Consider the following 20,896-nt stretch of genomic DNA (forward strand, 5'->3'; position numbering starts at 1 on the left):
GAGCCTCTCTACCCTGCAGCCAATCTCAGCCTCTGTCCTTGGAACTGCCACCATTCCAGTCTTGTCTGCTCTCCTGCAGCCTTGCAACTGTGCCACCATGTCACCCAGAGCACTGGGTGGAGCTCTTTATATAGAGTCAGTAATAACGTACTGCCCACACCAATGTAGTGAGCCAGCCAACCAGGGCCAGGTGAGAATCCTGGCCACAGGAACCTTCACTTTATCCACAGCAAGTAATCTGCAGCACCATGTGAACAGTTCGACAAAAGAGCACATTACATCAGGACATTCACCTAGTATTTTTACATCAATGATGATCCATGCCAGAACTTAATTTTGCATATTACACTGGGGTTGTGAAATGGTGAATGTTTTATGATAATGTCGTTCCTTCTACAGTTATTAGTTAGTATTCTTCTTCAAAGGAGAGCTTTCATCTCTCTACCACATTTTTTTAGCATCACTAGAGACTCACTCATTTTTAAAACTAGAATGTAGTATAATTTCAACTATTCACTTGATTTTCAAACTGTCCCACATGTGGCCAGTACAGCCTTTTCCAGCTGGCTCTTCATATCCTTTTTAAATGTATTTTTTATTCATTTTTTTATCATTAATCTATAATTACATGAAAAACATTATGGTTACTAGACTCCCCCTTTCACCAAGTCCCCCCCCACAAACCCCATTACAGTCACTGTCCATCAGTGTAGTAAAATACTGTAGACTATTTGTCTTCTCTGTGTTGCACATCCCTCCCTATGCCCCTCCACATTATACATGCTAATCGTAAGGCCCCCTTTCTTTTTCCCTGCCCTTATCCCTCCCTTCCCACCCCTCCTGCCCAGTTCCTTTCCCTTTGGTAACTGTTAGTCCATTCTTGGATTCTGTGATTCTGCTGCTGTTTTGTTCCTTCAGTTTTTCTTTGTTCTTATACTCCACATATGAGTGAAATCATTTGGTACTTGTCTTTCTTTGCCTGGCTGATTTCACTGAACATAATACCCTCTAGCTCCATCCATGTTGTTGCAAATGGTAGGATTTGTTTTCTTCTTATGGCTGAATAATATTCCATATCATATCCTTTTGACAAGACCTTATTAGTTTTTGAGAACTTCCTTGTTCTTTTGGCACAAGGTATTCTAGGCTGACTTTATCCTTGACCTGCCACAGACCTGGGACCAGCCATTCTAGAAAGGTCCTTCTGAAGAATGGTATTTAGACCAGGATTTGGATCCTAACTGCACATTGCTGAAGTGCTATCTACAACAACAGCAGTATCAATAAAAATGTTTAATACATAAATCCTGATTCATATCCTACAGATGTATTGCACAAATGCACACAGATAAATGTATATGGATATTCACTGCAATATTATTTGTTATTTTAAAAAAAACACCAAAAAAACAAACAAAAAAACCCCACAACTTCTACCATTAAGGAATCCATTACATTATGGTGTGCATAGTACACACCTATTATAAAAGAAACTACATCTACTTGCAGAAACATATGTCCACAGTGGGAAAAATTCCAGGGAGCTATTTATACTGTAACTCTATAAAAATAATGACCCCAAAGTTCCCTGTGTGTATATATACATTTCTGTAAGCTTGAAGAAAGATGTAGGAAGAGATACCAGGCTACTTTTTAAAAAAAGGGTGGGGGTAGTGAGGGGAAAACAAAGGCAAAGGTGAGGATGTGAAAAGATTGGAGAGAAACAAAGGAAAAAACATACAAACAAAACAGAAAGGTATACACTCCTCTGATCCTGGCTTGCACAGTCACACTCAGGTGTTTCTTTTATATCTTTCCAGACACTGTCTATGCATAGTCAAGATAATTATCTCTCAAATATCTATATTGTTTATTTCACACATGTGGGATAATACTATGTATATTGCTCTGTAGCTTGTTGAAAAATTTTCTGTACAATATATTTTCCATAAAAGCAAAACTCATTGATATAGGAATTACTAGGGCAAACACAAATTTGAGTTGAAGATTAGTATAAAAGAGAGAAGTATTAATATTGAATGTAGGACATGCAAGTTCCAGGAGCAAGCTAACATACCCAAACAACTTCAGCATATCCACTATGTTTTATATCTTACTAAAATTTCTCAGGGATTGTACAGCTTCAAAAATTTAGTTTATTAACAGTAGGTATCATAAGCTTTGTATTAGAGACCTGGGAGGGAATGGCAATGTTTCACAAAACATTTACTGGCTATCTTATAAGTCATTTAACCTGTGTTCAGCTTCAACATCCTCCACTTTGAGATGACAATAAATGTCCAGATCTCATACAGCTGTCATGAAGATTAAGTTAAATGATGCAACTGTTTGCACATACTAAGCTCTTAACCAATGGTAACTATCATTTTTAATAATACACCTAGCCTCCTGCCAAGGATGTGTACTACACAGAAGAAACAGAAGATGATTAGTGGCTGCCTAGGGTTTGGTGGAATGTGCCGACATGATGATAACTGAAGGCTACGGGCTGTCTTTTCTTTTGTAAACAATAGACTTTATTTTTTAGGTCAGCTTTAGGGTCACAGCACAACTGAGCAGGAAATAGAGTTCCCACACACCCCTTTACCACACACATGCACAGCCTCTCTCATATCAACATCTATACTAGAGTGGTACATCTGTTACAATCAGTGAACCTACATTGGCACATTGTTACCACCCAAAGTCCACAGTTTACATTTACGGTTCACGCTTGGTGTTGCACATTCTCTAAGTTTCGGCAAATGTATAATGACACATATCCACCAATACAGAATAGCTTTAGGGTCCTAAAAATCCTCTGTGCTCCACCTATTTGGTTTCTTTTTGAGGTGATGTAAATATTTTTAAATTGATTGTGGTAATGGTTGCACATATCTGTGAATACACTAAAAACTGAAAGCCACTGAACTGTATCCTTTAAATGTATGAGCTGTGTGGTATGTGGACTGTATTTCAATAAAGCTGCTCTTCCCTCCACCCCCTTCCCTCCCCGCAAAAAAGAAAAAGAGACATTAAAACAAATTATAGTCTTACTGGGAAGGCTAAAAACAAACCTGAAATGGGTAATTAAACAGAATGTGATTAGAGTCAGCCTCTAGTAAAGGCTTTGGTAGTTCTTAGGGTATTAGAAATGCAAATTCTTGGGCCCTATTCTAGTTAGTGAATCAGAAACCTTGGGCAGTTTATTTTTAACAAGCCCTTTGGGAGATTCTGATATTTATTAAAGTTTCAGAACTACAGCTATAGAAATAGTGCCTCTCAAGATTTAATGTGCATACAAATCACTTGGTGATCATATTAAAATGCAGATTCTGATTCAGCAGGACTGGGAGGAGGGTGAGAGTCTGCATTTCTAACAAGCTCCCAGGTGACACTGATGCTGCTCCTCGATAGACCACAACTTGAGTGGCAAGGCTGAAAGAGAACATTGTAGTAGAGACAACATCGCTGTGGGTCAATTAAGTTGGGAAGCATAGGAAAAAAGGCTTCCAACTCAGTGCCCCATCAAAAACTGCAGGTACCAAATTAAGTGAGACTAATGGTCCATCCATACTAGTATGAGGTCTTCTGACAAGACCCTATGGTGGCAGGGCAGGGTGCTTTCCTTTACATCTTCCAAGTATGTATGTATGTGGTCCTATGTGAGTACTCAACCTTTAAAAAAAATTTTTTTGTACTTTCAATCAGTCATGAAAATGCTTAGTAAAAGTGGTTAGTATTAAGAGCTTAAATTTAAGGGATTTAGAAATAACATAATCTAGGTGTGGATAAAGTGAAAGTTTCTATGGCCAGGATCCTCACCTGAACCTAAACTACTTGATGATGTAACTGGCCTGCTGCTAGGCTACTGTTTCCACACCCTAGGCAATTAGCTATTATTAATGAGTCACTATGTCAAGAGCCCTGCCCAGTGCTCTAGGCGGAGGCAAAGACAAAGGAAGATTACAGAACTGCAGACTGTTGGATGCAGACGAAATTCTAGTGCTCAACCTATTGCCAGAACAAGCAGGGTAATAAACCCTTTCACCTTGAGAACATTCCATTGTGGTTCCTTGATCTCGCTGAATCCATAGTGAACTTGCCCGGGGCTGAAACCCGTTGGCAAGACACAAGGACTTTCATTTTATAGCTCAAACAGGTCCAAAATGATCAAAATGAATTGTTCCCTGTGGCCAGGATTAGAATCAAACTCTCCAAAACACAGGTGAACAGTTTTTCGTCTCTGCTATCAACTTCAAGTTCCTTCATGCAGCTAGATCCCCAGGCACCTCTTAGTGCCCAACCAGCACCCTCAAGTTTTAACACTGGTCACATATATCTCTGCATTGTCTGATTACCTGCCTCTCTTCCATGATACTGGCATGGGTCTCTTACTATCACTCAAATTCCTCTCATCCAATTAGTTCCTTCCACATACATTCTAAATATCCCAAACTCCAGATTTTTTCCATATACTCTTCCAAATAATCCCAATTCTAGGACTCTAAATCTTCAAAAAATTCCTTTCCCTCTAACAATTTTTCCTTACTGCTCACCCCAAATCCTCCCTCTTCACACGAGTTCCTACAACCACTGGCCACGGAATCAAGTGTTCTTCAGAGCCATCCAATCATCAATCTCACACCACTGCCTTTGTGATTCCACATCTTACTTGATCTTCACATGCAAGGGAAGCAATCTTACTAGCTCACGTGAGGAGGAGTACTTCTTTTTCTGACTCAAATTTACCTCAGCTAGGAATGCCTGCTGTTCATGAACAATTCTTAACTTACTTTATCCAGATGACTTGACTTGAATCTCATTCCGTATCACGTTCTCAAATCAAAGACTGTTGATGTTTAAGTCTATCTTAATGTTAGATAGTTGCCTATTCCTTTGATCACTTTTCTCCTCGTTTTGGTATGACAACTGTCAACTGGTCACCAAAAGCCTGAAAAAGAACTGTAATGGCACAAAAGACACTCCCATTCTTGCAGGCATACTACATCCCCCATTTCCCCAGACCAACCAGACCTTAAACAGAGGGACAGGTATGAGAAGCTTTATTTTATCAGCATGCTTACACCGAGTCAATCTTTTACTGACCTTTGTGTCCCTGTCTCTTGGGGCTACATTATGCTTTACACTCCAGTCTCTTGGAAGTTCCAATCACGGGTATTTGAATTCCTGGCCTCTGTTCCAACAGCCTCCTGATACTGACTCACCAGCCCAATATTAACCAACAGGGAGCTCATAGCACAGTTAGAGGATTCTTCTTTGACCTTTGTTCATGGGCTTGGTTTGTTTTCTATCCTCCTTTCTCCTTCAAAAGCTATCTTCCAGAATCAGATCTGTTTTCCAAATTCAAGTCTTCACATATTCCTTTAAAAATAACAATTCTCGAGGCGGAGCCAAGATGGTGGCATGAGTAGGACAGTGGGAATCTCCTCCCAAAAACATATATATTTTTGAAAATACAACAAATACAACTATCCCTAAAAGAGAGACCAGAAGACACAGGACAACAGCCAGACTACGTCCACACCTGCAAGAACCCAGCACCTGGTGAAAAGGGTAAGACTCAAGCCGCAGACCAGCGGGACTCAAGGCTCCTCACCCCAGCTCCCGGCGGGAGGAGAGGAGTCGGAGCGGGGAGGGAGAGGGAGCCCAGGACTGCTAAACCAGCCCTAGCCATCCACACCAGAGCGCAGACACACAGTGCATGTGTGGGGTGCTGGAAACTAGGGAAGCAGGACAGTAAGACCTGTGAGCAGGTTCCATAGCCGGCGCCCCTGGACAAAGAAAAGCGAGTGCTTTTTGAAAGTCTTAAAGGGACAGGGACCCCAAAACTGGATGGAAGCATCCCGGGTCACAGTTCAGCAGCTGGAAATTCCAGGGAACTCTGGGCGCACTAACCCCCCTGGGCAACAGCTCTGAGACCCCTCACGGAAGTAAACAGCCAAACAGCCCCCCATCCATTACCCCTCCGGGGCCCTGCCACAGCATAGCAGCAGCCTGAGGCTGGCCATACCCACAGCAAGGGAGCTTCCTCCATACTGGCCGGGCAAGATACAGAGACCCAGTCTACACGCAGTTGCCCAACACAAGCCACTAGAGGTCGCAGTTGTCCCAGTAAAGGAAGGCCAGGAGCAAGTGGAAAGAGTCTTGGCTCTCCCAGCTGTCAGACCAGTCAATAGCATACCACTGCACCTATCAACATGAAAAGGCAAAAACATTTGATCCAGACAAGACTAACCCGGACATCTTCGACATCTTCTACATCTTCCCCTGAGAAGGAACCTGGGGAGATAGATTTAATCAATCTTCCTGAAAAAGAATTCAAAACAAAAGTCATAACCATGCTGATAGATCTGCAGAGAAATATGCAAGAACTAAGGAGGGAGAGTACAGAAATAAAACAATCTCGAAGGACTTCAAAGCAGAGTGGACGAGATGCAAGAGACCGTTAATGGACTAGAAAACAGAGAACAGGAACGCAGAGAAGCTGATGCAGAGAGAGATAAAAGGATCTCCAGGAATGAAAGAATTCTAAGAGAACTGTGTGACCAATCGAAATGGAACAATATCCATATTATAGGGGTACCGGAAGAAGAGATACAAAAAGGGATAGAAAGTGTCTTTGAAGAAATAATTGCTGAAAACTTCCCCAAACTAGGGGAGGAAATGGCCTCTCAGACCACAGAGGTACACAGAACTCCCATGACAAGGAATCCAAGGAGGGCAACACCAAGACACATAATAATTAAAATGGCAAAGATCAAAGACAAGGACAGAGTATTAAAGGCAGCCAGAGAGAAAAAAAAGGTCACCTACAAAGGAAAACCCATCAGGCTATCATCAGACTTCTCAACAGAAACCCTACAGGCCAGAAGAGAATGGCATGATATATTTAATGCAATGAAACAGAAGGGCCTCGAACCAAAAATACTGTATCCAGCACAATTATCATTTAAATATGAAGGAGGGATTAAACAATTCCCAGACAAGCAAAAGTTGAGGGAATTTGCCTCCCACAAACCACCTCTACAAGGACTGCTCTAGATGGGAGCACTCCTAAAAAGAGCACAGAACAAAACACCCAACATATGAAGAAGGGAGGAGGAGGGATAAGAAGGGAGAGAAATAAAGAATCATCAGACCGTGTTTATAACAGCTCAATAGGCGAGTTAAGTTAGACAGTAAGATAGTAAAGAAGCTAACCTTGAACCTTTGGTAACCACAAACTTAAAGCCTGCAATGGCAATAACTACATACCTTTCAATAATCACCCTAAACGTAAATGTATTGAATGCACCAATCAAAAGACACAGAGTAACAGAATGGATAAAAAAGCAAGACCCATCCATATGTTGCTTACAAGAGACTCACCTCAAACCCAAAGACATGCACAGACTTAAAGTCAAGAGATGGAAAAAGATATTTCATGCAAACAGCAGAGAGAAAAAAGCAGCTGTTGCAATACTAATATCAGACAAAATAGACTTCTAAATAAAGAAAGTAACAAAAGATAAAGAAGGACTTTACATAATGATAAAGGGTTCAGTCCAACAAGACGATATAACCATTATAAATATATATGCACCCAATACAGGAGCACCAACATATGTGAAACAAATACTAACAGAATTAAAGGAGGAAATAGAATGCAATGCATTCATTTTGGGAGACTTCAACACACCACTCACTCCAAAGGACAGATCCACCAGACAGAAAATAGGTAAGGACACAGAGGCACTGACAACACACTAGAACAGATGGACCTAATAGACATCTATAGAACTCTACATCCAAAAGCAACAGGATACACATTCTTCTCAAGTGCACATGGAACATTCTCCAGAATAGACCACATACTAGGCCACAAAAAGAGCCTCAGTAAATTCCAAAAGATTGAAATCCTACCAACCAACTTTTCAGACCACAAAGGCATAAAACTAGAAATAAACTGTACAAAGAAAGTAAAAATAACAATTCTCGAGCTAAAAAATATATCTAACATATGACACCCCCCCCCACCCCTCCCCACCATGTATCCGTGCCATCCTCTGGATCTGCCAGGATTCTGTTTCTTGGCTGATTTTACCTGATCAACATTAAGGTCTGAATAATGCAGTGTTAACCTTTACCCATGTAGGTATTTCAATCTCTTAGGAAACCTTACAGATTAGTCAAGCATGATTCTTTTTTCATGGAGAGTATGCTCAACAGTACTCTATGCAAGAATTTCTTACCCTTTATTATAGATCAGTGATTCTTGAACTTTAACATTCTCATTAAAATACACATTCTGATCCAGCAGGTCTTAGGTGGGACCCACGATCATGAAACAAGCTTCCAGATGATACTCTCATGTTCACAGGGTACATGGTTACAGAATTTGTCATGAAGAGCAGTGAAACTCACCAGTCTTCTAGACATTACTGGGGTCCTCCGGGCAAGCTCCTCAAGAGGTGAGTATACCTGCAGTCTGCTGGAACAGCCAACATTCATGTTTTGGTGAGCACTTCCCTCACTTTATCCTTACGTTTCTTCAAAACTCTTCAGTATATATGCACCCAGTTTCCCCACCCACCTCTAGTCTGGTTAATTAAACCTGGTTCATGTCATCTATACTGTTATCCATTAGATATACTTAATCCTTCAGTTTCAAGGGGCAGTGTGTGTCTATGACTGCAATTCTCTCTCCAATTAAACCCCCTGCAATCTTCATAAAATCTGCAAATCAAATTAAGCCACTTCTGAATTTTTAGACATCAAATATGAGAGCTGGGGTTCTGGAGCAAATTTTGTTAATAAATAATTTATTTGTATTGAGAACTAGCAATTTTTAAAAAATCTGTATTCCTAAGCCAGAGGATATAAAGTTGTGATGTTATCACTGAGGATAAATGTTAAGAAGCAAGTCACCTACCCCCTACCCTTACATCATGGCAATGTAAGAGGTATCCCTTTCTTTACAAACATCCTTCATATTACACAGATGTGAGTTTTAAGTCAATAGCAATATAGCCAGAGTTCAAAGGGGTCTGACTTCACAGAAAAGGCAGAGTTGGGGTGGTCTGTCTGAACAACACATATTACAAAGTCAGGCCAAAATAACTTTTTGATCACTCACTCTTATTTATCTATTTTCTATGGCTCTTTCGTCCCTAATAAATTATATAATCAAGACAATCTATGCTGTTTATCTCCTACTTCCAGTACTAAAGCTTTATGGAAATGATGCACTGAAAATGACTAGAACCAGACCTAGGGAGATTAAGTGCGATCTTAATTACTTAATTAGTGGCTCAGAGGGAGCTAGGGCATCAAATATGGATTTACAGAGAGCCAGAGAAGTCTATGGGCCATGGAAAAAGGAGAGCCAGGATCATTTCTGGCATTTGGAGAATCTGGAGACATGTAACATACAGGCTAAGAGGTACTAAGGTCCAGGGTGGGGACCAGGTAACCATTCATTCATTCAATACTCTGCAGTCTATGAGGTGCTAGGAGAGACAGCAGAGAAAGAGTCAGGTAGGGTTTCCCCTTCCTGTGGCTTACATTTTACTTGTTACCTAGATCCAGCCTTCTTCCTGGTTTTCCCTAAGCAATCTTATTACTGAATGATGTCTCTCAACTGTTTGAGAATTTATGATTTACACTGTATTTCACAAACTCAAATGTATACAAGGCCAGGCACATTTAAATGCACAAATCAGTGTTGATTTAAGACCATAGTGCATGGTAAAGTTTGGCATTCTGGCCTAAAGGCAATCAATTTTTTAAAAACTTAGTATTTTAGGGTCAGGGACTGTACCTAGGGGCTTTATGGTCTACATTTTTATAAAAAGACCCAATTTCAGGGTCCAATTTTAATGACAAGCAACTTACCAAAAATATAATAAACAGGATTTCTATCTTTAAACCTTTTCTTTTGAATACATTCACAAATTTATTCAGCCTTGTAATCTAGTTTTGATTCATACAAAAAATCATTGTTGCACAACTTATTGGGAAAATATCAAGAAATGTCTGGAAACCCTGGGTTCTAGTCCTCTTTTCATGACCTTCTATATAATCTAGGACAAGTCATTATCTTTCTGAAACTTCTCAGGATTACTTTGAGTTTCAAAGGCTATGTATGTATAGGTTCTGAACTTTGGGAAGGAGATAACATGACCATCAGTGACTTAGGAAGCAGACAATGGGAAGCAGAATCCACAGAGACAGCTCAGAGGAGAGAAGGTAAAAGAAAACATGAGAAGAATTTGGAAGTTAAAGGAGGAATGTGATAAAACTAGCACATCTAAGGTTGGGCTGCCATAACAAAATACCACAGACTGGGTGGCTTAAACAACAGAAATTTATGTTTTCACAGTCTGGAGCCTAGAAGTCCAAGATCGAGGTGCCAGCACGGTGAATTTCTGATAAGAGTTCTCTTCGTGCCTTGTGGACGTCTGCTTTCTCTTGGTAGGGAGGGAGTGCAAGACCAATGTAAAAATTCCATCAGGAAGGCTCCACCCTGGTGACCTCATCTAAGCCTAATTATGTCCTAAAGGCCCCATCTCCAAAGGTCATCACACAGGGGGTTAGGGCTTCAGTGTAAGAATTTGAAAGGGCACACAATCCAGTCCACAGCATTCTGCTCCTGGCACCCCCCAATTGATGTCGTTCTCCCATGCAAAATACATTTATTCCATCCGAACCCCCCAAAATCTGAACTCATTCCAGCATCAAATTCTGAAGTCTAAAGTCTCATTTAAATATCAGCTAAATCTGCTATGTGTGAGACTCAAGGTATGATTCTTACTGAGACAAAATTCCTTGCCAGCTGTGAACCTGCAAAACCAAACGAGTTCGTGCTTCCTAATACCATGGCAGGACAGGCATAGAATAGACATTCCCATTCCAAAAGGTAGAAGGAAGAAAGCAGTACTGGTGAGGTAGAGCAGGGACATGGGACAAGCATCATAATTTTTTTCTGCCTATGATTTAAATGCTGACATGTAAATAGTAAAGTAAGAACATCTTAAGGCTAAGATTCCATTGTAAAAACCAGAGTTGGGAGATAAAATTTCTAAAATATTTTTATGGTAATCATCCAATAACCTATCCTATCTTAAGGCAGAGCAAGTAGTCCTAAATGATGTCTCCACAGCTCGAGGGTAACCATTATCTTGGAGAAGAACAGGATCAATAAATTCCTTGTGTTAAGTTTATCTGACAGAATATCTACAGGATTATGGATAATGACATTATCTCTCACTGGAGATAGACATCTTGAGACCACATGTCAAGTCTATGCCCACGCCCTCCCCGGGCCGTTGTCCCATTCTTGAAAGCCTTAAAAGACAGAATTATAGGTCTTTAAAGTGTGCCTCCTTTCTGAGTTTCCCATACTCCCTTTTCTTCGAGTGTGTACTTAGCCTTAAGTAAAGACTTCTTGCTGCTAAACTTACTGCATTTTATCTCTGTGCTCTTCCAAGCCTCTTGGAAGATTAATGAGACCCCTTTTCCCAGTAGTAAGCATCTTTGTTACGTCGCTATTTCATTTTATTTTCTAGACTTAAGCACAAGTCTTCACTCTCTCTGTCCTACTTCAGACAGTAGGGAAGAGCTCCTGAGGCCTCTGATTTGGGCTTGCACGCTCCTGTTGCCTGAGTGACCCAGACAGGACTGCAGCTGTACAATCACGCTCTTTAGTAGCCTGCCCCCAAATCTCCTTTCTTTGCCTTTGGGAAGTTCTCAAAACATCATCTCATGCTCTGCGGCTCCCCCAAACCCTGGGGTGATAGGGGCTTAGTTCCCATGCTGTGCAGATTCAAGTGGACACTGGATGCCAGGGGACCCTGGCTTCAGGGGTTGGCAAAGGATTCACCCTATGCTGAGGAGTTCAATGACTTCCCTTTCCTCCCTCTGTCTTTCTTGCTCTCTGCTGCCTGCACCGCAGCTGCCATTCGCTGCTACTCTCTTTAATGAATACCTTCCTTACCTACACTTGTCTGATCTGTTTGAGAATTCTCCTTCAGAGTCAAGACTCCCCCGCCCCCCATCCAGGTTGAGTTTCATCTAGAGAACAGGGAGAGACCTCCCTAGACACAGCTGCCTGACAACAGCTGCATCCAGGAAGTCCAAAACCTAGCGAGACCAATTCCATTAGCTCTTAAGGCTCAAGAATATTCATTTTTGGTTCAGTGTTCCACCTTTCAGGTCTCCTAGGGTAGCAGAGTCACTCCCAGCACTCTGTGGAGTCCCACCCTCGAGGCTCCCTAAAAGTCACAGGCTAGTTGAAACTGAGGCACTGGTCCTGATCTCTGAATTGCCCCTGGGGTCATTTCTCCCTCTTCTTGAAGAACAGTGCACCATCACAGCCACATACCTCCATTATCCCATCCTGTCAGTTCATCCACAGACTTTCTCGTTTCAGTCCATTTATTTGTCCCCTTCAGTTCAAACTGTGTTTCTGCTCATCTAATCCCATAAACTCTATCAAATGGTTTTTCAGCCACTCTTGGTGTTCTTTTCAGAACTAACATTTTCATTTTTTTTTTTTTTGCAATATGGATAGGCTGAGAATTTTCCAAATCTTCAAATTCTGGTTCCTTTTTCCTTAATAACTCCTTCAAGTTCTCTCTCTCCTTCTGCATTTTATTATGAGCATTCAGAAGGAACCAAACTGCTTCATCAACAACTTTGTTTAAAAATCTCCTCAGCTAAATATTCAGTTTCATTGCTCACAATTCTTCCTTCCACAAAACACTCTAACACAGTTTAGTCAAGTTCTTTGCCACTTTTATAACAGGGACTGCCATTCCTCTAGTTTCCAGTAACATGTTCTCACTTCCATCTGAGACCTCAGCAGAATCATCCTTAACATCCATCTCTCTAACATGCAACTCAAATCTCTTCTAGTTTCTACCCATTAACCAGTTACAATGTTACACATTTAGGTGTTTATACAGCAGCACCCCACTCCTGGTACCCAAATCTGTCTTTGTCAGTGTGGGCTGCCATAACAAAATACCAGAGTGTATGTAACTTACACAGAAATGTATTTTCTCAAGAGTCTGGAAACTAGAAGTCCAAGATAAAGGTGCCAGCATGGCTGGTTTCTGATGAGAGCTTTGTTTCTGGCTTATAGATGGCCTCCTTTTCACTGTGTCTTTACCTGATGGTTAGGGGAAAGGGAGAGTCACCTCTCAAGTACCTTTTCTTATAAGAGCACCAACCCCATCACAAGGGAACCACCCTCTAACCTCATCTAAACCTAATGATCTCCTACAGTCCCCATCTCCAAATACCATCTGACTGGGATTAATGCTTCAACATATGAATGGGGTGGTGGGGCAAACAGCTCAGCATGTCTTTAATTTCTCCAGGAGATTGAGAGAGGAGGGCAGAAGAGAAGGAATTAAAGACAATTCCTTGAGTTGGTACAGTATACTAGAGGAACATAGATTTCTGCCAGAGATTTTTCTGCTGGGATCCTGATTACCCCTTCACTGTAATAAGTTCAAGATGTGGCTATATACACTTCAAACTGTGTAAAGTAATTAAACAATGAACAGAACTTTTAAAAACCATTATGAGACTCAGGATTCTTCTGAGAACTTTGAAGCAATTTTAGGAAATAGGCTGCTAAACTTCACTTACTCTCTCTGAAACAGAACTGTGATAAGGTCCAAATGTCACAGTGAAATGAGGGTCTAACAGGTGGAACCAGAGGCAGGGACCGCACTGGAGAAGGATGGGTGTCAAATGTAATTATGGCAAGGCCAAGAGAGAATTAACTACCTGCCAGGCACTATTTCTAGAAGTAAATGTTTAACGGGTTTACACATCATAAAACAGCCAGACATGCTGTAGCTTGAGTTCAGTGTACACAGTGGGGCACTCTGACGGGAAGATGACAAGATGAGGGTAAGCTATGTAATGTCGAAGGGCTTTTCTAATACTAAATCCTCTACCTCTTCTACAAGGATATGGTTGGGACTTCTGGTTTCTGTGCTGCCTCTAGATGAGGATGTTGGCCCTGTTCTTACACGACTAAGGAGAAAGAGGCCTGGCAGGCCAGAAAGGAGAAATGAAATGATTAAGCTGGCATCATTAGTTCAAATGAACTCTGAGGCCACCCAGAATTTTAAGTTAAGGAAGAGGAATAAACAAGGGCTTGGGGGTGGAGGGATGGTAAAACAAAACCCCCCACAGACACCCATCAACAGTTCAGATAGCGGTGGAGGAAAGGAACTACATACCCAGTAAGCAAGCAGGATAGAGGGCTCCTGCTGAGGAAAGGATACCAGATTTTTTTGAGTTCCCCAGAAAAGGAAAGGAATGAGAAAGAGATCACTACAGCAAATTAAAAGGAAGGGTTAAGAAGAAAACAAACCTATTGAGAAAGCAACAAGAATCAGAAAAATTAGTAATGACTTGGAACAGCAACAGATCCCTTAGTTTATTCAGTCACCAGCAAAGTGCCTTGCATGTATCAGATGCACACTAAATAGCTGCGGAGTGAAAGAAAGAATGTTACTAAGTCCCCACAACCACCCCAGGACTGAGGTGTCCGAACTCCAAGACTAATATGGTGAGATACGACATACATACGTGCAACAGGAAAAGAATAAAATCTAGGATGTGGGGGAGAGACAGGCTAGCTACAATTTAGAACAGGGATAACCTTTAGATTTGTGAAGCCCTTGAAATTGTATGAAATTTGCAAGAAACAGAAACTGAAAAAAAAAAAATTCAGCTTACATTTTTCTAACGAAAGGGTTCAGAGCTTTTGATAAAGGGTGAGTTTATGAGCAATGGATTTGTTTTAGGTTAATTATTAGTGTTGATAATAGATTAGTGGGAATGTGATATAGAAGACATTTCCCTACATTAGCTATGAAATGAGCACAAAAATACCAAATTGTTATCTTTTGGACATATTACAAGGAAAAAAACACCTCAAAGATTCAGACCGAATACTGCTATTTTTGTTTCTCTTTATACTGTACTTCCCTCCCACCAAAGCAATTTTTTAGATACATGATCTCATTCATGTTCCTAATGTTGCCTAGTAAAGTTATGAATACACCAAAGGCACGTAACCATTTTAGGCTTTGATTTTGGTTTCTTAATAAAGGTTGAAGACACTTGCCTGAGTATTTTCACTAATAGTGATTCTTTAAATTGGACAGTATGCAAAACACATTCTTTCAGAGAATTTACACTCTAATGGAAAGAACTAGAGAGGCATACGCTCCAATTCTGTAGTGTTAGTAAAAGATTTCAACCTGAAACTAAGTGAAATTTCCAAGAAACAAAAACTGAAACACTCTACAGTGGCATCCTGAACACCTCTGAAACTCCATTGGCCTGATGTTGAATTTTTATATAAGTAGGAAAGCAAACTTCTGAACACATTATTTGGTACTGTTACTTAGTCGACCCCCCTTCCCTTTAATCTAGACAGAGAACGGAAAACCATTAAAGGCCCTATACTTCGGTTGTGTCTTTAAAAAAATACCCCAAGCCCCGCCCACCAAGGTTGAATCAAACGGGCCCTAAGGTGAAACAGGAACCATAGAAGAGGATGAAGAAGGAAAACACTCTGTATTGGAGCAATTAATTCAAAGCGCAGTCCTGGAACCACGAAACACAGTGGGAACATGTATATTATTTTCTTCTTCTTCCCGAGAGGGAAAGAGGTTAAGAAGTTGTAAGAAAGGCTGGACTACTCAATTCAGACAGAGGTCAGTTAAAATGGCCCGGAACCCGCGCCAAACTACAGAGAAGCATCGAGGTCAGTGTAGCAGAAAGGGCTTCGTAGACAGAGTGCTTTCTTGGGGGCAGTTACTTCGGGGGGGCTTCAAAGGAAAGGAATGGGGTTGCGGAAGGGCGGCTCTTAGAGGGTGAAAGAGCAGAGGCTGGAAGGAAAGGCAGTAATAGGAGGGCAGGGGAAGGGAAGGAACACCAGAGCCGCCGGCCGAGGAGAGGCCAGGCGGGGTCCCGGGGGTGGGGAGGAGAAAGGGAAGGGGAAGGGAAGGGAGCCCCGGCCCCGCCCCGGGGAGGCCCGAGCGCCCGCCCGCCCCCCTTACCAGCGGGAGCAGGAAGCCCCAGAGCAGGGCAGCTGCGGCGGCGGCGGCGGGCAGTGGCCGCTGCGGCCCCATCGGGCTGGAGGGCGCTCGGTGGCGCCGCCGCGCTACTACGTGCTGGCCGACTCGGGGTCCCGCCACGGCGCTGCCCTCGGTGGCCGGCCGGGCTGGGGCGCGCGGCTGGGCTTGCCTGTGGCCGCGGCTGTTGGTGCGGCCGCCACTGCCGCGACGACTTCCTCTTCCGGCCCCTCCCCGAGGACGCGGAAACCCCGGCGCGGGCACGTGGAGGCTCCGGCCCGTGCGCGCCGCCAGCCGGGTTCCTGGTGCGTCCGCTCGCTGGCGGTCCACCGGCGGCGGGCTGGGCGTGGCTCTCTGCCGCTGCCGAACCTGAGCTTTCCCCCGAGCCCAAGGAGGCGAACGGACTTTTTCCAGGCCCTCCAACTCTTAAAGCCGCCGAGCGCCTGCTCTCTTTACTATCCACGTGCTCCAGCCAAAAAAAAATCTTTGGGCTGCGAGTTTTAATTCACCTGCCCGCCGGCAGGCCTGACACTCACATACATATATCCCAAATCAATCCACTTTGTCCAAAACCTCTGTGACTACCCTCTCCAGGCCGCCCACCTTTCTCTGCCTCAAACTAGTCTCTATTTCCACTCCAGACAGCCCATTATCCACATAGCAGTCCTAGACAGAATTTTTAAGAAATATAAATCACATGTCGTCCCATCACACTTAGAACGAATTCAATACTCTGGCCTACAAAGTTTACTTAATAAGGTTCCTGCCTTTTCTGACACCATCTCCACTACTTTACCATGCTTGCTTTAAGCCACATGGGCCACCTTTAGTCCTTAACTTTGTACTGATAGTTCTCCCTGCTGGAATGCTTTTCTCTCTGAACACCTGGCTCTTTGGCATTTACTTATCAGCTTAAATGTCACTTCCCCAGAGGGAACTTCTAACATACCCAGCCTAAAGTAGCCACCCAATCACTTTCATGTCACACAATTTATATTAATTCTCTGCAAAGCACTTTTAGCTAGAATATTGTCTTATACGACTGTTCATTTTTTAATGATGTTGCTTCCCACTTGACAGCAAGGATTGTCTTTGTGCACTGTGATATCCCTTACACTTAGAACATTTGGTGTAAAGTAGGTCCTCAAATATTTGTTGGATGAATATTCAATACCAAACACTGAAGAAGATGCTGTCCCTGCCATTCCACAGCTCTAAGTTTAGTGAGGGATATAGAGGGGCAAGCAAACACAGTGCTGGGTGAATGCTGACTCTTTTGTTTGTACAAGATGCTATGGGAATATCAAAGGGATATATAAAAGGGGAGCCAGAAAAATTCCAGTCTAAGCTGATTCTAAAAGCATGAGTTACTTTTAGCTAGGCAATGGGTAGGGGAAGGGGAGACTTCCCTGAAGAGTGAACCATTAATGTCAAAGCCAAAGGTGACATTGGAGGAACTGCAAAACTTAGATTTGGCTGAAGTTATGAGTGGTGAAAGATGAAGTGAGGGAAGAGAGCAGAGGATAAATCACAAATAGATTGGGATGTCCTGCTTGAGACTTTAGGCTTCATCCAGTTGGTGGTGGAGAGTAAATTAAACATAAGTAAAGCAGTGACCATTTCTGTTTTAGAAAGCTCTGTGTGTTGGCAGGTAGGGTGGCAGATGGATTGAAAGAGGGCAAGAGTAGAAGCCAGGATGCCCATTAGACGCCTGTAGTAATCTAACCCAGGCCAGGGGTAGTGAGGGCCTGACCTGAGACAGTGGCGTAAGAAATGGAGAGGAGGAGTTGGATTGGAAGGATTTGTAACAGAATTTGCTAACTGAGAAGATGTCAGATATGAAGGAGAGGGTGATTCCCAGAATCCTGCCCTGGGCCATCTATTGAGATGATAAGAGGAGATGTGTGCATGTTTGTGGCGGGATGTGTGTGTGTGTGTGTGTGTGTGTGTGTGTGCAGGGAGTGGTTAGTGAGGGAGGGAAATATTTTGGACATGAGTTTGAAATCTCTGTGGGACATCCAAGTGCAAATGTCTGTCGGTTGATGGCTAAGTGGATTGTCCAAAGCTTAGTGGCACAAGATGTCAGAACTCAGGTCTCCTGCTTGTTAATCCTAGACTCCATTCACACTTTCCAGCTGCTTAGGGCAAGCAAGTTTCCTTTTTTGTAAAATGACTGTAACAGACTAGATGACTTCGTCTCTGCATACTCCCTTCTGCTCACAGTGAATCTTGCCAGTGAATTCCCTTCTTGCCTAGTGAATCTCTAAGGTGGATCCTGAGGCTGGCTGGAGATCTACATTTTTGCCCACTTTTCCTTCCCTTCAATGGGAGAAAATTCTGTACTTGCAGCCAAAGAACCTGTATGACAGGCTAGTTCCTTGTGCAATCCCTCTTTGCCTGTTTTAGTTTTCTCAGCTGAAAAATGTGCACGGTTATAATTCCTGTTCTGCCTGCCTCACATGATTATTGTAAAAATTACATGATTTGTAATGTGGTGTCCTGCCAATGAATTTCAGCCCCAGGCAAGTTCGCTATGGATTCACTGTGACCAAAGAAATCAACAGCAAAACGTTCTTAGGGTGAAAGGGTTTATTACCCAGCTTGTTCTGCGGCGGTAGGTCGAGCACTAGCGTCTCTGCCTCTGCCCAGAGCACTGGGCTGAGCTCTCTATATAGCGCAATTTATAGCTTATTGCCTAAAGGTGTGGAAGCGGCAGCCCAGCAACAGGCCAGTTACATCATCAGGTGGTTTAAGTTCAGTGAGGATCCTGGCCATAGGAACCCCAGCTTCCCCACATGTGGGTAAAATTACTCTGAAAAAATATTTTAAAAGTACAAGGAGGAGGGGAGGAGGTGAAGGAGAAGAGAAATAGAAAGCTGTGTTATTGCTGCAATCCAGTGTCAGCACTGTTTGTTATAGTTCTTCTGCCAAGATGGTTTCTCCTTGGTCAGTGTCCCTGTGCAGGATGAAGTGAAGGAAAATGGGAGGATTCATGGCCAATTAAGAATTCTTATTTAATGACTTTTACTATTGGAAAGGTTGTTAAAGGTTATTTGGAGTATACCTCTGTTACACATGAATTTCCCTGTAAGTATTAGGTAATATAAAGGATATCTAGATAATTTTTAGTTAGTATTTTTCTTCCCTAAAAAAAGATGGGTAACAAGCATCATTAGATTAAAGACAGTTTTAATTTCTAAACATTAGGTGTTTATTTGATGGGATATTTTTTCTAGTGGTAAAAGAATTTTACAGATTGTCAGAACCTTTCTGTACTCTAGGAAGTAAGAAGAAATATTGGGTCCATTTTACAAAAGGAGCTGCTAGGTTGATGACAGGAGGAGGAGCTAGAACCCCCCGCGCCCCCCCCCCCCCAGTGCATTAAGTCATTCAGAGAACCTCATCAGCAGACACGAAGTGTTGGTAATGAGCCTCAAGGACATTCTTAGTCAATCTGGAGAACTACTTCAGCATAGAGCAGTGATTCTCAATGTTGACTACTTATTAGACTCACGTAGAAGACTTTTAAAGGATACTGATGCCTGCATTCCACTGCTCCTCACCTCCCCATGCAGATCCTAAATTTCAATGGTCTGAATACACTACTCTGGCTGTGTAGCATACTTTTTCAAGTTCCTCAGGTGATTCTAATATATAGCCATAGTTGATAAACTTTGCCTTAATCGGGATTCTGTAAATGTGGCTCTGGACCAGCCATATCAACATTACCTAGGAACTGTGAAAAATGCAAAGTTCTCCATACATACTGAAGCAGAAACTCTGAGAGTGAGGCCCAGCAATCTGTTTTAATAAGCCCCCTAAGCAATTCTGATGCATACTGAATCTTCAGAACTAGTCATTTAGAGCAACCTTCCTTATCTCTGTCTGCATATTAGAGTCATCTGTAAAGTTAAAATTTTAAAAACCCCTTATGCTGTGTGGGCAGAGAGGCCCAGAGGAAGGCTGTGTGGGCAGAGAGGCCTGAGGCAGAGACTGGCTTGTTGCATGTAGGCTCGCTCTGAGTTGATGGGATTTTAGTGATTGAGCTGCCACTGTGGAAATAAAGTTGGGTATGACCCTTTCACCCAAGAACGTTCCACTGTCATTTCGTTGGTCATACTGAATCCATAGTGAACTTGCCTGGGGCTGAAACCCATTGGCAAGACAATTGGCGTAGTTGGCAGGATTCACTGGTGATCAAGGAAAAAGAACAGGCTGCCCTCATGGAAGGAGTGTTTCAGCAGGCTGCATCTATGGATAGGGAGACATTCGAGTGTCCCCTTTGGACATGTGTTACTGTGAAGGGGTGGAGTACTGGGGTCCACCCCAAGAGAAAGCTGACTGAAACAGCATCGCTATGAAGTGCTGTGGCCCGAGAGGAAGCAGCATGAAAAGAAGCAGCGGCCCGAGAAGGAGCGGCATGAGGAGAAGCAGTGTGGGAGTGCAGGCTTCCAGGTGCCTTGGGGCAGGTGAAGGAAAGGCCTGAGCAAGAGCAGCACAAGGAGCAGCAGCACGCAGGCTGCCAGGTGCCGTGGGCCAAGGGAAGGATGTAGTGGAGCTGTCAGCCCCAGAAATGAGGAGCAGAGGTTTGACAAACAGGTGGGGGTGAAGGCCCTGCTGGTGCTGGAGGCATCAGCCTCTCCTCAGTTGAGACCCCACCTGGTTGAAAACTGGTGGAAAGCCAGAAGGACTCGGCAACCATGGGTTCTTTCAGGAGAGGTGCAGCCCCCTCCTCGGGTGTGGAGCACTCCATGCTCTGCTTCTATCCTCAGGCTCAAGCACAAAAG

At 42.9% G+C, this 20,896-nt stretch overlaps 1 protein-coding gene across 4 annotated transcripts in view; it reads right to left on the minus strand.

Moving 5' to 3' along the window:
- SPPL2A (signal peptide peptidase like 2A) overlaps positions 1 to 16,341 on the minus strand; it is a 45,563-nt gene extending 29,222 nt beyond the window's left edge. Inside the window, exons 1-2 of one of the 4 annotated variants that reach the window (XM_037020951.2) lie at positions 16,095 to 16,341; positions 4,797 to 4,954 (exon numbers count right to left, since the gene is read on the minus strand). In XM_037020951.2, coding sequence (XP_036876846.1) covers positions 4,797 to 4,826 — 30 coding nt within the window. In that variant the 5' untranslated portion in view covers positions 4,827 to 4,954; positions 16,095 to 16,341. Of the gene's footprint in view, positions 1 to 4,796; positions 4,955 to 8,427; positions 8,495 to 16,094 lie in introns of those variants that run through there. The other 3 variants (XM_037020952.2, XM_017680514.3, XM_073211844.1) reach the window with 3 other exon arrangements.
- Positions 16,342 to 20,896: the final 4,555 nt, after the last annotated feature.

Source organism: Manis javanica, chromosome 8 (assembly GCF_040802235.1).
Source record: "Manis javanica isolate MJ-LG chromosome 8, MJ_LKY, whole genome shotgun sequence".
NCBI classification, from domain to species: domain Eukaryota; kingdom Metazoa; phylum Chordata; class Mammalia; order Pholidota; family Manidae; genus Manis; species Manis javanica.